General features: G+C 37.3%; 2 protein-coding genes across 4 annotated transcripts; both read left to right on the top strand.

Annotated features, from left to right (window-relative positions):
- Window positions 1–2,560: 2,560 nt before the first annotated feature.
- Window positions 2,561–9,028, top strand: LOC104223836 (acylamino-acid-releasing enzyme-like). Of its 2 annotated transcripts, none has more exons than XM_070169085.1 (16): window positions 2,561–2,958; window positions 3,038–3,259; window positions 3,466–3,675; window positions 3,828–3,902; window positions 4,116–4,254; window positions 4,432–4,583; window positions 4,682–4,764; window positions 4,874–4,995; window positions 5,109–5,187; window positions 5,955–6,132; window positions 6,583–6,643; window positions 6,754–6,876; window positions 6,948–7,145; window positions 7,373–7,441; window positions 8,330–8,406; window positions 8,598–9,028. In XM_070169085.1, the coding sequence occupies exons 1-16, from the start codon at window positions 2,666–2,668 to the stop codon at window positions 8,644–8,646; spliced, it is 2,130 nt and encodes a 709-aa protein (XP_070025186.1). In that variant the 5' UTR covers window positions 2,561–2,665; the 3' UTR covers window positions 8,647–9,028. The 2 variants fall into 2 exon arrangements, with proteins under 2 accessions (XP_070025186.1, XP_070025144.1); XM_070169043.1 differs by having other exon boundaries at window positions 8,509–9,028.
- An 833-nt stretch (window positions 9,029–9,861) lies between these two features.
- On the top strand, window positions 9,862–16,576 carry LOC104223837 (acylamino-acid-releasing enzyme-like). 2 transcript variants are annotated; one of them, XM_009775336.2, is made up of 18 exons: window positions 9,862–10,009; window positions 10,617–10,778; window positions 10,865–11,177; window positions 11,270–11,491; window positions 11,582–11,794; window positions 11,950–12,018; window positions 12,332–12,470; window positions 12,667–12,818; window positions 12,905–12,987; window positions 13,363–13,484; window positions 13,581–13,659; window positions 13,797–13,974; window positions 14,469–14,529; window positions 14,647–14,769; window positions 14,928–15,125; window positions 15,421–15,489; window positions 15,850–15,926; window positions 16,080–16,576. In XM_009775336.2, exons 2-18 carry the CDS (start codon window positions 10,628–10,630, stop codon window positions 16,141–16,143), a joined length of 2,313 nt encoding a protein of 770 aa, XP_009773638.1. In that variant the 5' UTR covers window positions 9,862–10,009; window positions 10,617–10,627; the 3' UTR covers window positions 16,144–16,576. The 2 variants fall into 2 exon arrangements, with proteins under 2 accessions (XP_009773638.1, XP_009773636.1); XM_009775334.2 differs by having other exon boundaries at window positions 9,862–10,042.
- The last annotated feature ends 335 nt before the right edge of the window (window positions 16,577–16,911 follow it).

Here is a 16,911-nt window from a genome sequence, read left to right as displayed (position 1 = left end):
TCCAAACTCCATTATATTATGCTGGACCGGTATACTTGCTGGAACTCCAGTATATTATGCTGGAGTTCTAGTGTACTTATGTTGGAACTCCATCATATTATGCTGGAGTTCCAGCATACTTATCTTGGAACTCTAGTATAATATGCTGGAGTTCAAGTATATTTATGCTGGAACTCCAGCATAATATACTGGCGTATTTTCCGGGTTTTGAACATTGTTTTCGCTCAAATTTATCTTTACATGAAATTGGCTAAATTTCAATTACTTTTGAAATTGGGCTATTTTTGAACGACCAATTGTAAATCTGGATATTTTTGAATTTCTCCCTGCATTGTCACTTATATCATGATCAATTAATGGATTAATAATTGAATTATATTAGTTTAGTTGAGTGTTGGCTTGCCTAGCAAGCAGATTGGGCGCCATCATAAGTATTGGTAAGATTTCGAATTGTGACAAAGGAGCCGTTGTCCATACTCAATTTTATCCTCCTAATATTATATTCAACTTTCTTTAGTTGCTTATATTTTTATATCTTTAGTAGTACTAATGTAATAGTAATACTATTTACATGGCATTTATCATCTTATCACTTCATATTTGGAATAGCAATTTTACCATTTATTATTACTGTATTAACATTTCTAGTCCAAAAACAAAAAATATATAGAATCTTCGTCCATGGGAATATATATATTATCCTCCCCTTATCTTTAACAATTAACAAAGCAAATAATTGGCAAATTATTCAGATTGGAAAAGAAAGAATCTTGGTATTCCTCACTTTACAGCACCAAGATTCACCCCACTGGAGCTGCTAACACTGTTACTCTGCCTCCCTTTTATTATAACTGTGGTTTCCCTGCAGCTTGGCCGCTCCTCAACTAATTCCGAGTATTTATTTCCTACTCAGTTGACAGTTCTCATTGCTCTGTTCATCTCTCTCCCAAATTGTCTTTTTCAAGCAGCTACACTTCAGACCCCTTCTTGTAAATCCTCTCTCTTTATCTCTGTTATTCTCAATATGTTACCTTATGCATATATATATATTGTTATATTAGACAGTAGATTGCATTTGCTTAGTGTATTAATGATGTTGATTAAGTCTGCAAGTTTACTGTTTGCTCAATTACCTGTATTTGTCTCTCTTTAGATTGTGTTTGCTTAGTGTATTGAGAGTTTCTTCATCGTATCTAGTGGTGGTAAAATGGATTAAAAAATAATTTTACATTCATATTATACACTAAAAAATAGGTCGTATAATGAACTTTTTAAAACTTAGTCAAATATAGATAATATCAATAGTATCTACTTAAAAAAAATGGATACTTAATGGATAACCAATGAGTTTAACTTTTACATCTGGAAAGACTCAAATTGGGTGTTCCTCATATTTGGGACACTAGAAATTCTCCCCAAAAGTAATCACATTTAAGAAGCCATGGATAATATGTGTATCCATATTATACACCGATTAACCTATTTTCTATCTGTATTAAATATGGGCGGAACGGATATTTTATCCATTTTTGCATTATCCATATTCAACCCGCTCATATCTGCTTGACCCCACCCATTTGCCACCCCTAATGTATCCCATTTGGTTGATTTATACTTGATACTTGATCAAGAAACATGTTTAAATGGTTAATTCTTCTGTGTATAATTACAAATTAAGCTTATTTGCATCATTGTTCAGCGCTTTCTCTCGCATGCCTCTGTGGTCAATGGGAGCAGCAAAAGATCAAACCCCACCCCACTCGGCTCAAGCCGAGGAGTTCCAGTTCTTAAGATTTGGAAATCCTAGTGCGCTATTGCACCTGCTAGAAAGAACAGTTGAACTGCCATTGGCCCGGGTTCAGCCTTTACTTTGAATTAGACTTAGGCTTTAACGGGGCTTCTTCCTAAATATCAATTACCAATAGATTTCAGACTGATGCAAGGCTTGAATAGACAGGAAGAGATGGCTAAAGGAAGATTGCATATTTCTATTCAAAGAAAGCCCTTTCTTTTGAGTATCTTTAGTGAGCCTATAGATGGAGACCCTACAGAGCCCGTAAACTCCCGATTTAGACATGAAAATAGGCCATTCCGGACCTTTTACTCATGGAACGAGAAGACCGATGCCACTATCGCCTCTTGGCTTTGCTTTCATATAATCTATTCGACTGGAAGGAAGGTTATACGACTTTTTGACTTTGCAAGAGTAGTTTCATCGGTGGAAGGGAGGGAGAAGGTTTGGAACACCAATTCCTCTCATGAAAAGACTAACTTCCCAGGAAAAGAGATGCTTCCTTCCTCTTACTTCCTTTATTCGATGCGGCTATTCATCTAGTTGTGTATATAAAGAAGAGTTCTTTCTTCATTCAAGGAAGGGTTCCAAACCTTTTATAAAGAAGGGGTATTCCTCTGATTCCTCTTAGGCGATGTCTGGATCTCAGTCTATCTCTTTCTCTTTCAGTTCTTTCCGTGGTGGAAAGGAAATCAATCCACTCGTCCTAACTAAAAAACTTTGATGATAAAAATGACAATATAGAATCTGAGGATAAAGAATATCTATTCGTGAATTATTGTTTTTCGACTTTTAAGAGAGAAGAATTGTTGTTCTTCAAAGCTGCTAAATGACCCTCTTTTGTTTTTTGCTGCACAAAAAGGTTCCCAGTGTATGTTCTCAGTTAGCCAGCCAAATCTCCTTGCCAACAAAAACAGGAAATACATATTATCTAGTCATATTTCGAAGGGAAGTACAAATGATGTAAGCTTTCAATGGGATGCCTTCCCTATTGAGACGTCTAGTGGGTCGATAATGGTTCCATCACCTTCAGGTTCAAAGCTTCTTGTTGTTAGAAATCCTGAAAATGATTCTCCAACCAAATTCGAGATTTGGGGTCCATCTCGAGTCGAGAAGGAGTTCCATGTCCCGCTCTCTGCCCATGGCTCGGTGTATTCGGATGGATGGTAAAATATCTTACCTACTAAAGGACTCTGATTTTTCACTTCACCATCATATGGTGTTAGTTAGAATTTGACAATGCAGGTTTGAGGGAATTTCTTGGAATGATGATGAGAACTTTATTGCATACGTTGCTGAGGAGCCGGCTCCCTCTAAGTCAGTGTTTACTCATTTAGGGTACAAGAAAGGGAATTCTACAGATAAGGAATGTGGTAGCTGGAAAGGTCAAGGTGATTGGGAAGAGGATTGGGGGGAAACTTACCCTGGAAAAAGAGAACCTGCTATTTTCGTTATCGATGTTAACAGGTATGATAACTTATATTGTCTGCTTATATCAGTCTACACCAACAACAACAACTATACTTCAGTCCCAAATAAGTTGGAGTCGGCGATATGAATCCTCATTCCTTTCATTAAGCTCAACTCATATCGTCATCATTACCAAAATAAATGCTTATATCAGTGTAAAGGGTAAATATTTGATTTCTTTGGACAAATATAAATTTGTGCAGTGGAGAAGTACATCCTGTTGAAGGAACAAGGAAGCTTAGTGTTGGACAAGTTGTGTGGGCTCCAGCTTCTGGAGGCTTGCAACAATATCTGGTTTTTGTTGGGTGGCCATCAGATACTAGAAAGTTGGGCATTAAGTATTGCTATAATAGGCCGTGTGCCTTGTACGCGGTTAGATCTCCATTTTCAAAATCAGAAGATCACAAATCTGGGTATGTAACTGGCTAGCTTCTAAGATAAATATGTTTTGGATCAGCTGCAACTGCTCCTGTGTGAATATAGTGCACAGTCGACCGAGCTAGGGAGAATTTCCTTATTTTTCATGTATTCTCCTACATGTTTTGATGGCATTTAACAATTTCAGAACTAATGCAAGTGAAGAAGCATTTCCTGTTAAGCTGACACAAAGAATAAGTAGTGCATTCTTTCCTCGTTTCAGGTATGTCTGCTTATACAGATTCTAGAAAGACGAGACATGTAGATGAATAAGTAATTCTGAAGTTAGTGAATGCATGTTGCTACTTAGTCGCATATCGCTTTTATTTGATTATTATTGGGAGTCAACAATAGCTTCATAAAGGATCTGTCATTATCTTGGATAATTTCTAAACTTAAGTTTTTGAAAAAGTTAAACTAGCTATGAATTTTCCAGCCCAGATGGAAAGGCCCTTGTGTTTCTGTCTGCAAAAAGCTCCGTAGACTCTTGGGTACATTCTGCAACTCAATCACTTCATAGAATTGCTTGGTCGCTAGATGTAAAGCCAAGTCCAGATGCTGATATTGTTGATGTGGTATGCTACTGTCTCTGTTTTGTTAACTTGTATCAGTACTTTGAGGCTGGTCAGTAATCGTTCATTATTACTTTCATTATAAAGTTGATACTCTTATTAATATTGAAAAAATCTCCCATATGCTAGTTAGTTCATTGTTACTATTGTTCATTTTTCGTTCTTATGTGACTACTGCAGGTTCCTGTTGTGATGTGCCCTGAAGACGGCTGTTTCCCTGGCCTTTACTGTTTTAATCTTCTAACTAAACCTTGGCTTTCTGATGGATATACCATGATTTTATCTTCTGTCTGGGGAAGCACTGAAGTTATACTTTCAGTGAATGTGTTGAGGTAACTATGGCTAATGTGACTCTATTTTTCACTAACATTATGGTGTCATGGATTTCTTTGAATTTTCTCTGCACTAATGATTGCCTGTTAATCAATAGTGGAAAGGTGTCAAGCATTAGCCCAGAAAATTCGAACTTTTCTTGGAGCGTGCTTGCACTAGATGGCAATAACATAGTTGCTGGTAAGACTCGCATCTATTTTGCACAAAGTGTTTATCTTTGTATTATTCATATACTTGTTTATTCTGATCAATCCAATTTGAATAAAGCTGATATTTATCTGTTTCAAAGTCTGTAGCAGTCCCACTGATGTTCCTGAAATCAAGTACGGTAGCCTTGTCGTAAAATCATCTGCGGAGGCCTCATGGAGTTGGCTAGATATTTCAAGTCCCATATATAGATGCTCTGAAAAGGTTCTCTTTCTTTTGTTTGTTCATTAACTAATGTATCATGCTGATTGTTCTGCTCGGTGTTTACTTGTGAGAATAACATTTCTGATATCCATATCCATCTATGATGCTCACAGGTTATTTCTCTGCTGTCATCCCGCCAATTTAGTATTATTAAAATTCCAGTCAGAGATGACTCCGGGAACCTTACAAAAGGTACTAATTCGTCATGATCCGAATAAAGACTTGCTTATAGATGTGCACATGGGTGTTTTAAGTTTTGAGGAGAGATCCTTTTATCAACTTCTTGCTTTAACCTTATGCACTTATGTCCAGATGAAAAGACATTGTACTATCCTACACTTTTAACTGACATATAGCATATACATCTTGATTAACTGACACATTAGTGTCAGAGAACTACAAAGAAAGAATGTTTTTACAGCAATATTGAATATTAATCAATAGTGTTATTTAACTATGTTAAGCAACCTCCACTTCCAACCAAGAGGTTGTGAGTTCGAGTCTCCCCAAGAGCAAGGTGGGAAGTTCCTGGAGGGAAGGATGCCGAGGGTCTATTTGGAAACAGCCTCTCTACCCCAGGGTAGGGGTAAGGTCTGCGTACACACTACAGCCTCTCTACCCCAGGGTAGGGGTAAGGTCTGCGTACACACTACCCTCCCCAGACCCCACTAAGTGGGATTATACTGGGTTGTTGTTGTTGTTGTTGTTGTTGTAGTGTTATTTAACTATGTGTTAGGATGAGCGAATGAACTGTTGATGGTTCTGTCTAGTTTTCTTGGTCACTCATTGCAAATGTTTGATGAGGGTTAGTAATTCCTTTGGAGCTTGCGCGGGAGGTTTATCATATGAAACTCTGCATGCTTATGAGCTTTTGTGCGATTTGCCAAGTCAATTTCCAGATTAGTGATCTATAATAATTTTCTGTAACTGTAATCACGACCGAGTTTAATTCTTTTCAGGTGCCGGCAACCCATATGAGGCTATCTTCGTATCCTCCAAGTCTAAGAGCCATAATCTGTGCGATCCGCTAATCGTTGTCCTTCATGGGGGTCCCCACTTCATTTCATTGTCAAGCTTCTCCAAGTCCTTAGCTTTCCTTTCCTCAATTGGTTATAGCTTGTTGATTGTTAATTATAGGTGAGAATCTTTCATGCCTCTTGGCTTCTGAAGGATGCTGAAATTTATTTGAGTATGATGAAATACTAGTAGTAATGCATATGAAATAGCTTGATGAATGTTCAACCCCATAAATTGAAAAGCAAAGCTCATAAAAAATAAAAACTCCTAAGGTTTCAGAATTTCCTCAAGATATCGAGGGAAATTGCTGTTCAATCTAATTATCAACTTGTAATACCTATTCCTATTTGGTTCGACTTTCGAGAATGAGACCTTTTCCTTGTAGGCAATCCTGACCAGACAAATACTAAAGTAATTGCTACTCTCTCGTTTGAGGCAATCCAAGCCAGACAAAGTGCATATATGGATTTGCTACTGTTCTAGAAACATTTAATTGATGTACTTTGTGTTAGACTAAGCAACAGTTATCACCTTGATTAAGTTTCCTTCCTTTTTATTACCTTATCTTAGAGGCTCCTTGGGATTTGGTGAAGAAGCACTGCAATCTCTTCCAGGGAAAATTGGATCACAAGTACTCTTCTGCGATCCTTATCTTTTGCATACAGTTTCTAGCTTATTACGGATTTGGAGCTGGAAAATTTTCTTCCTTGTTTTTAACTTTTGATATATAAATGTGTGCAGGATGTTAATGATGTGCTAGCTGCTATAGATCATGTCGTTAATATGGGACTCGCAGATCCAGCTAAAATAGCTGTGCTTGGTGGTTCCCATGGTGGATTCTTGACAACGCACTTGATCGGCCAGGTCCACTAGTTCTACAAATATTGGCTTAACTATGGGTTCTACAATCTATTCATTTGCTACTGTTTATTCAGGCGCCAGATAAATTTGCTGCAGCAGCTACAAGGAATCCCGTTTGCAGCCTCCCGTTGATGGTTGGTACAGCTGATATCCCTGATTGGTGCTATGCGGAGACATTTGGAAAACAGGGAAAATCGATGTATACTGAAGCTCCTTCATCTGAACACCTTGCTGTCTTTCACAGCAAATCACCGATATCACACATCTCCAAGGTCTGCTGTAAGCCTGTAACCAACAAAATGTTGATTTTGAAAAGCTTTCCATTTTACACAACCGTGTTTCCCATTATAGAGTAAAACTTGAAATATTATGTTTTCAAGATTTCAGGGATAACTGGTAATAGTTGTAGAAGAAGTAAATCATGTACCTAGGGATGCAATTTTCTGGATCCTATATTTCTGAAATCATTCCTTACATCTTTGTTATTCTAATGTTGCAGGTCAAAACTCCTATACTCTTCCTGTTAGGTGCCAAGGACCTCCGTGTACCAATATGTACAGGATTGCAAGTAAGATTTAATATCATCTTCTTCGTACTTCTTTTATTAATACATGTTTACATTTCATTCTCAACATGATATTGACTGGTTTATATTATCATGTATAGTCGAGGGTCTATTAGAAACAACCTCTCTACCTTCACTAGGTAGGGGTAAGGTCTGCGTGCACACTACCCTCCCCAGACCCTACCTGTTGGATTATACTGGGTTTGTTGTTGTACATTGCAAGGATCATTCATTTGCTTTAATGTACCTGCATTGAACGGGTGTGTCATGAGTGTGGGTTTTATGCAGATTCTTGAAGATACACAAAAAATTAGCGAAAACCTGAACACACCATATTAGATACTTACACAGACCCATACCAGATAGTTGAGTCCATGTAACATTGATTCCCACAAGGATGATATATTTTTCATTTTTCACCATGAACCAATTCCTAGTATGATTATATCATTTAGAAGAAGGGGAGCCTTGACGTAACTGGTAAAGTTGTTGCCATGTGACCAAGAGGTCATGAGTTCGAGCCGTGGAAACAGCCTCTTGCAGAAATGCAAAGTAAGGCTGCGTACAATAGACCCTTATGGTCCGGCTCTTCCCTGGACCCCACGCATAGCGGGAGTTTAGTACACCGGGCTGCCTTTTATGTTGTATCATTTAGAAGAACATCCCCTGGCTGGCTCTACTTTAAGACAAGTGATGCTATTCTTTTTGTATTTATCACTAATCTTTTTTAAAAAGGACTTTTCTTGAACAAGTCAGTCTCAATCAATTAACTATGTAATAACTTCTGCTCCGAATATCAATTTAGAAACATGAATAAGTGAATTGTGGTTAGTCCATGTTATAAGATGTATAATTTCAGAAAGTAAATGCTTTTCCTTTCGTTGCACGCAGTATGCACGTGCATTGAAGGAGAAAGGAACTGAGGTCAAAGTGCTGGTATTTCGTGAGGACAATCACGCAATTGATAGGTAGGATAGTCCTGAACCAATTTATATGCATCCGTGGTAATGCTGAGTTTCATGTTTGTTTTCACTTCCGACTGGAAACGGAACCTGTTTCTGTCTTTGCAGACCACAGTCTGATTTTGAAAGCTTTCTTAATATTGGAGTGTGGTTTAAGAAGCATTGCAAATAGACATATATTCTTCATATCTTGGCAGAGATTTCATACATTCCTCCACTCTCACTTGCAAGAAGAAGATGAAGTGATTTGCAGGTCAAATTTCAGAACTGCCCCTCAATAAGAACGACGATTATACTCCTCTCGTTGACGTTCAAGCTCGCATCTGAGTTGAAGATATGAACACTCTAATAACATGTTTTACCTAGGGAAAATTGTCATATATATTTGACCTCTGCAGTGACTGGCCATTCAGCACTCATTGTCAAACTCAAAATGACAGTTGCTTTCGTTGTACAGTTCAATAAATCGTCAAAAGGACGTTTTCTTCATTTATGGGAGCAACATTTGTTAAAAGTTTCTTACGTTGTAGTATTTCTTATACGCAAAAACAGATTGTATAAATTTCCAACTGTACTGCACATATATAGACAGGAGTGGTAAGATTTCATAAATACTAATATTTGATGATATTATCTCCAATTTCTATTTAAAAAAATATATGATTTCACAACTTTTTAACAACATAATACAAGGCATTTTTAACTTAATATGGTTTTGTTTTTAGTCTTATCAAGTGAAAAATGAAAAGTGTCATACTATTTGATTCAGCTGTATAGTTTTTTCTTTCTTGCTAGTTTTGCTCACAAAAGAGTTGTACATGTTTCTTGTTTGCCCTAAATCTCAGTTGAAGCAAAATACTGACATTTAAGTTCTAGCCGCAAAAAAGATTCATGAGTCATGATAAATTAAGTATAAAGAATTTTGATTTTCTTAGAAATAGTATTTGTTTTTTCCTTCTCTCTAATAAATTAATCTAATCTGATTTACCTTGAAAATTCATGATTTTGGGTATCAAAGAGATTAGGATAGAGGAAGTAGTTTAATAAAAACATATTTAGTGTTATGTAAATGAGAGAAGGGTTACTTTATACAAATGAGTCAAGATAATATCTTGATGCATAACTTATTGAATAGAGACTAAAAGGGCAACACTGTGCACAAAATATCCATGTTCACACGGGGTCGAGGAAAGGGTCGTACCTCAAGGAGGTGTTATGTAGATAACCTACCTTGATGCAAGCAGTAGTGACAGATTTCACGACTTGAACCCGTTCAATTATTTTTATCTTAAAACATCAAATGCATCTTAAATAAAAAAGAACTTTCCAAGATGTAAGGAATATTTCCAAAATTGAGTTAAAAACCTATACTAAGTTATGACACAATGACTCAATGAGAATGATGAGACACCATGAGAAGAAATGAATAAAGAAAAGTCACTTATAGATGCTCTTTGGCAAGTGGGACATAATAAACAGACAAAACAAAAAGATTGAACTTTAGTGACAAAGTGATCACTTCTGCTGCTACTCTACTCTTCTCCTTTCCTCCGTTTTAATTCCAATTCTCCTCAAGCTATTATCAGCTAGACCCTTTTTCATTTTCCATGTAAGCTTTCTTGGTTTATCTTCATCTGCATGTGTAAGTATGAATATCATATATACTGTGTGTCTGTATTCTGATTTTCACTGTTCCTTGAGCCGAGGGTTTATCGGAAACAACCTCTCTACCTTCACAAGTTAGGGACAAGGTCTGCGTACACATTACCCTCCCGATACCCCACTTGTGGGATTACACTGGGTTTGTCGTTATTGTTGTTGTTGTTGTGTGTATGTATATGCATAATTTTGTCATTTTTTTCTCCATCATCTTTGAATTCTCTTTTTTTGTTGGTGTAGTTTCTGTTAGCCAAGATTTATTTTTTTATGTTCAGAATGAGCTGAATAGTCCTAAAATGCTACAGTTAGAATGCTGCAAAAGAAAGAAGGTTGAAGGAATTGATTCTTTTTCTTTGTTAACAGTAGGTATCAAGAGTAATGAAAGTGAGGAGTGATCAGATTGTTTTTCAATTATTAGGTCTTAATAATTTGGTGAACAATAGAAAATATAAATCCAATAATGCCTATCCATCTCTTGTAGATCTCTAAAGCAAATTATCATTTAATTGTAGTTCTTGTTATTTTAGTTCTGCCTAACCGTAATTGAATTTTGTCAGTTTACTTGCAAATGGAAAATTCAGGAGCAAGCCTTTTCAAAGAAATTCCTGTTGGTTTAGATGCATTTTCGGAGGAAGAATACTTTTCTCAGTCTACATTACTCAAAGAATTTACTGAAATCCCCACAATTGAGAAGGCGTGGACTTTAAAATCTAATACCGGTATTGCTACTTTGATTCTCTCTAGTTCTTCTAAGAAATAAATATGTACAAAAGATGATTTGTGATGTTCTTTGGTTGTTTCGCAGTGTTAGGAGGCTCACAGATTATGTTCTCAATTAGCCAACCTAATCTCCTGGAAAACAAGAAAAGGAGACATGTATCATATAGTCACATTGCCAAAGAAAGAGATGATTCTGTACAATTTCATTGGGCTGCTTTCCCTATTGAGATGGGGACAGCATCTTTGATGGTTCCCTCTCCATCAGGTTCAAAGCTTCTTGTTGTTCGAACTGCTGAAAATGACTCTCCTACTCGCTTTGAGATTTGGAGTTCATCTCAGGTGGAAAGGGAGTTTCATGTTCCTTCGTCTATGCACGGATCTGTATATTCAGATGGATGGTAACTTTATTCGCTATCCAAAAAAGTACTGTATCCTGTGGTGATAGCATTAGCAATCATTAGTTGTTATTTCTATCGGTTGCCTGTCTCAGGTTCGAGGGAATTTCCTGGAATTCTGATGAAACTTTTATTGCTTATGTTGCCGAGGAGCCTGTTTCTGCAAAACCGACATTTACATGTCTTGGCGGCAAGAAAGGGAATTGTCCAGATAAAGATTGTAATAGCTGGAAAGGTCAAGGGGATTGGGAAGAGGGTTGGGGCGAAGCATATGCGGGGAAAACACTACCTAAGCTTTTCGTAATCAACATTAACAGGTTAATATAGCTGATATCTGTTTAAGTAGTTTTGGAAAACTTTATTCATTTAAACTTGATGAGGGAACCCTTTAACGCAACTTTCTGCAGTGGAGAGGTACATGCTGTAGATGGCATCGAGAAGTCAGTGAGTGTTGGGCAAGTTATTTGGGCTCCATCGGTGAAGGACTCACTACAATATCTAGTGTTCGTAGGATGGCCATCGGGGACGAGAAAGTTTGGTATCAAATACTGCACTAATAGGCCATGTTCTTTGTATGCTGTTAGAGTTACTTCTTTTAGATCAGAACCAGAACAATCTGCGTAGGTTGCTTGCTCTAAAGAAGCCTTCTTTTTTCAAAGATTTCGACATCATGCTTAAGCTTAAACATTCATTCCTATTTCCACTGAATCTACCAAGTATTTATTGATAAATTTTCTTTGATGTTCTTGTAATTTCATTTTTTTTCCTTCTTCAGAACGAATGCAAACCTATTGGCGGTTGTGCTGACAGAAAGCATAAGTGGTGCGTTCTTCCCTCGCTTTAGGTATGTCTACTTGTTATAATTACTGGCTCTCAACAACTCCTACCAAGAAAAGAAGAAAGCAAAAGGGAAGAGTAACAATTAAAAAGTAAATAGTATTAACAAATAGGTAAGAAACAAAAAGAAAACAATTCAGAAGTTCACTTCAGAGGCTCATGCATTTTATTTCCCTGGCTTAATTTTTCTTTAATAGATAAAAAGGTGATATGATTGCATAGCCTAGCGGCAAATATCAATCGTAAACTCTAATTAAATAACTTTTTCAAACTATAACATAAAATCTAACAACCTCATTCTTGTTTTTCTCACTTCTCAGCCCAGATGGAAAGTTTCTGGTGTTTTTATCTTCAAAATGTGCTGTAGATTCTGGAGCGCATAATGCAACAGATTCACTCCATAGAATTGATTGGTCCATTGATGCAGAGCCATGTCCGCATAACAAAATTGTTGATGTGGTAGTATTTTTCTGCTTTGCTCACAAACTTATACGAGCGGCTGAACATTGGCGCTCACAACTCTTGTTGAATTGAACACACTGATGGAATAATGATTTCACCTTTTCCATTTGCTGAGTTCGTAATTTGTTGTTTCACTTGATCAAGCTTATTACATAGACCACTTCTTCTTATTGGTGTTCAATGACATCTATAGGTTCCAGTTGTGATGTGTGCTGAAGATGGAAGCTTCCCTGGGTTATACTGTTCTAATATTCTTAGTAACCCGTGGCTTTCTGATGGTCGCACTATGATTTTATCATCTGCCTGGGGCAGCACCCTAGTTGTACTGGCCGTGGATGTCTTGAGGTAAAGACGGAAGCCATTCTATCTCCATTGTACTCAAATGTTGTGTATCTTCCTCTGTGTTCGACCACATGCTCGTTTACTTTCAGCGGAGATGTATCACGTATCAGCCCTAGCACATCAGAGTTTTCATGGGACGTCCTTACTCTGGATTGTGACAATATAATTGCAGGTAAGAGTCAATGTCGACTCGGGAATCTTAGTAGCTCAATTGGTTGTGTACCTGAACTTTCACCTTATTGGTGAGAGTTCGATTCCGGACCTTGTAATCCACTCCCTAATTACCCCTTCCCCCCTACCCCCTATGTAAATAAAATAACAACGTCGACTTTTTAACTGACAACAATAACTTTGCCTCAATGCCAACCAGGTTGTGAGTCGGCTATATGACTCTTTACTAGACATGTTGCTCCATTTAAGCTGACATTTTAACGTGTCAAAGAAAGAGTCGGGGTTGACACCTGAAATCTTCGGTTTGATATGCTTGAAATGGTTTTGCCTAATCAAAAACCAAGAGATTCTTCTGATGTTTTTTATATCTTTGAAGTATGTAGCAGTCCAGTTGATGTTCCTGAAATCAAGTATGGTTATCTTGTCGGGAATGCTTGCGATAACACTAAATGGAATTGGCTAGATATCTCAAGCCCCATAACCAAATGCTCCGAAAAGGTGAATATAATGTCCACATTGTTTAAACCATTTGGGCTAGGCTACCACGAATAAAGACTAGCACAGTCCTAATTACTTTCTTGCGATTCTTCAAAGGTGAGGTCTTTGCTGTCATCCAAGGAGTTCTGTATAATGCCGATACCTGTTAGAGATTTCTGTGAGAACCTTACAAAAGGTATGTGACATTATGCATGTCAAGAATGTTTAGTGGGTGTAATCTCTCTTTTTAACCAACAGATGTAATATTTATTTTCAGCACACATTTTGTGTTTCTCTGCTTCTAATTTAGTGCATGTATCTAATTCATGGTAGGTGCAAACAAACCGTATGAAGCTATTTTTGCGTCGTCCAAATCAAAGAAGCATGATGCATGTGACCCGCTAATCGTAGTCCTTCATGGGGGTCCTCACTGTGTTTCATTGTCAAGCTTCTCAAAATCTTCAGCTTTCCTTTGCTCGCTTGGATTTAGCTTGCTTCTTGTAAGTTACAGGTAAGTTAAATAGTACCATAATACTTTTTGGCATCCATAATTCTTGCCAGGAAATGGCAAACGAGATGGGCTTTTCGGTGTACCATAACTTGTGCTGAACAAGCAGAAGGTGCTTGATATAATAACTTAGTCCTAAATTTCACATTCTAATAAACTTGTAAAGAGAGATTCTTTATAGGTACCATTTATCTTTGCAGTGAATTGAGCATTTGCCTTAAGTACTGTACTTTGAAAAGTTAGTTATCAAAACAGTATTTGATATATTTGTACAAGTGGTTGATCAGAGTTGCTGATTCTAGAATTTCTCACATTACATTAATATTATTTTCTTGATTTTATAGTTTGAGGTCTCTGGCTTTATGAGGAAATTCAAGGCAGAACACATTACTCTTTCAGCTAGTTAGAACTCAGAAAACCTGATAACCTCTCATCTCACGAATTTAGCATTATTCTGATTACATTACAAAATCAATCCCTTATTGAGTTCTTTTCAGAGGTTCCTTGGGATTTGGTGAGGAAGCACTGCAATCTCTTCCAGGGAGAGCGGGTACGCAGGTGCTTTTTCGTCCAAGCTTCTTTATGACAGCCCATTGATGCTCTCTCCAATCATATTTTTATCCATAATGAGGACATTTCTTTTAAATTTCATTCAATTGTATCACATTTCCACAGGATGTTAATGATGTACTCGCTGCCATAGACCATGTCACTAGTATGGGACTTGCAGATCCATCCAAAATTGCTGCTGTTGGTATTTCTCATGGTGGATTTTTGACGACACACTTGATAGGCCAGGTTGTTAGTTCCACAACCTACCTGTTTTCACTATACCTATATTCACATCTACTAAATGTTTGCGTGTGGCCATAAGATCAAACATTCTGATACTTCGTCGTAAGGTGATAGGAAAAGTTAAAAACTTATTCTATTTCTTGCTCATGCACTTCATGCAGGCACCGGACAAGTTTGCTGCTGCAGCTGCTAGGAACCCAGTGTGCAACCTTGCTCTAATGGTTGGTACAACTGATATACCTGATTGGTGCTATTTTGAGGCATTTGGAAGTGAAGCAATATCAAACTTCACAGCAGCACCTTCAGCTGAACATCTTGCTCTATTCTACGACAAGTCCCCCATTTCACATGTATCCAAGGTCTGCTTCATCAGCTATGTTGCTGTTATTGTCGAATAAGGCTACTAGCACTAGGTTTTATTGCACAGGAGCGTAGAACTTGGCAACTGAAAAATGCAAAGATTATACTCATCATTTTACATCTGGTTCTTTCTACTTCTCATTGACATCCAAACAAAAAGAAACTGGAAATGGGAGGGGGGGAAATTACAGTTAATTCCTTTTAGACATATAATTTGCTGGTGCATATTGGAATTTACATGGCACTAGATTGTCTTATCGATGCTTCTATACTCACGTGGAGGTAATCTTTCAGGTCAAAGCTCCGACGCTCATGGTATTAGGTGCTCAAGACCTTCGCGTGCCCATTACTGATGGATTACAAGTATGTACATTGCTTTTTCTTTTTCTTTTTTTGACATAAAATCGTAATAACAATGGAAATCATCGCTTCCTTGGCTCCTTTTTGTCGCTTGAGTTCTCCAATTTTATCCGAGTCTTAACAAGAGAGCATACATTCTCCTATTCATTGGGACTTTCAATAAAAAAAATTATTCAGCTTATTTGACCATCTTGTGACAATGAAGTTAAGTTTTCATACAAATATGAAAACACTTCCTACAGTGCTATCGCGCTCTCTTTCATTCTAATGGAGGAACCTTAGTACGTCTTGCCTGCAAGTTCGGTGTTTGATAAAAACGTTGTATCACAGTAAACGTGTTTTGTTCTTCTGTGTCTGATGCAGTATGCGCAAGCATTAAAGGAGAACGGAGCAGAAGTTAAGGTGATGATGTTTCCTGATGATATACACGAGCTCGATAGGTAATTGTGTTCCTTCCCTCTAAATTTGAGCACTAGTTTACTTCCCTCACCTGAGGTGATCAATAACAGTTTTCCACTTATCCATCAGTGTAATTAAATTTCATGTTATGCTATGTAGTGAGATCTAATGCCATGTGTTTACTTTTTTGGCAGACCAAGAACAGACTTTGAAAGTTTTCTTAACGTTGGAGTGTGGTTTAAGAAGTACTGCTCATAGATTGCCGCATAAATCAGTGTTTCTGCAACAAGAATAAAGGATAGCCCAGTGCACAGGGCATTCCGCGTTCACGCAGGATTTAGGGAAGGGTTGCACCCGAAAGGGTGTAATGTAGACAGCCTACCCTAATGCAAGCATTAATTGCTACTTATACACCTCAAACCCGTGACCTATAGGTCACACGGAGATAACTTTACCATTGCTCCCCGCTCCCCTTCCTTTCTGCAACAAAATGTTCAGAGACTCACGGCCTGCTCTTCCAAGAAAATGAAGGTCATAATTGACTCAAATTCATCATGATCATACTACTATACTAAATTGCTTGTAATTCTCTATATAGCACTTGAAAATGTCTCTTATTGATCAAATGCATAGTGCACTTTTTCAGGGATAAGTGCTCCTTTTTTTAATAAACCATAAAGTATTTGAAATTCCTTTTTTCCCCTTTTTGCTTATGGCCATTAAATTTTTCCCGAAATTCCAGCAGTAACAAAAATTGGAGACTGAAATTATGTACTCCTTGCTCCGTCTCAAATTATCTGTGTTAATTTTTAAAAAAATAATTGTCTTAAATTATTTGCCATTTTAGAAGTTCAAGATAAAATTAATTATTTTTTTCCATTACCCTTAATAGTAATTGTTCTTGAAGATGGAGATAGTGATAGGAACAAACTTGTTGTTGTATGCGAAAGAAAGAAAAGTAGACAAAACAAAAGAAAGAAAAGTCAAAGAGAGAAAAAAATGATAGGCGGAAGAATTCATCTTTGA

Source organism: Nicotiana sylvestris, chromosome 1 (assembly GCF_000393655.2).
Source record: "Nicotiana sylvestris chromosome 1, ASM39365v2, whole genome shotgun sequence".
NCBI classification, from domain to species: domain Eukaryota; kingdom Viridiplantae; phylum Streptophyta; class Magnoliopsida; order Solanales; family Solanaceae; genus Nicotiana; species Nicotiana sylvestris.
Note: the sequence above shows the minus strand (reverse complement) of the source record. Positions and strands in the feature narration are given on the sequence as shown.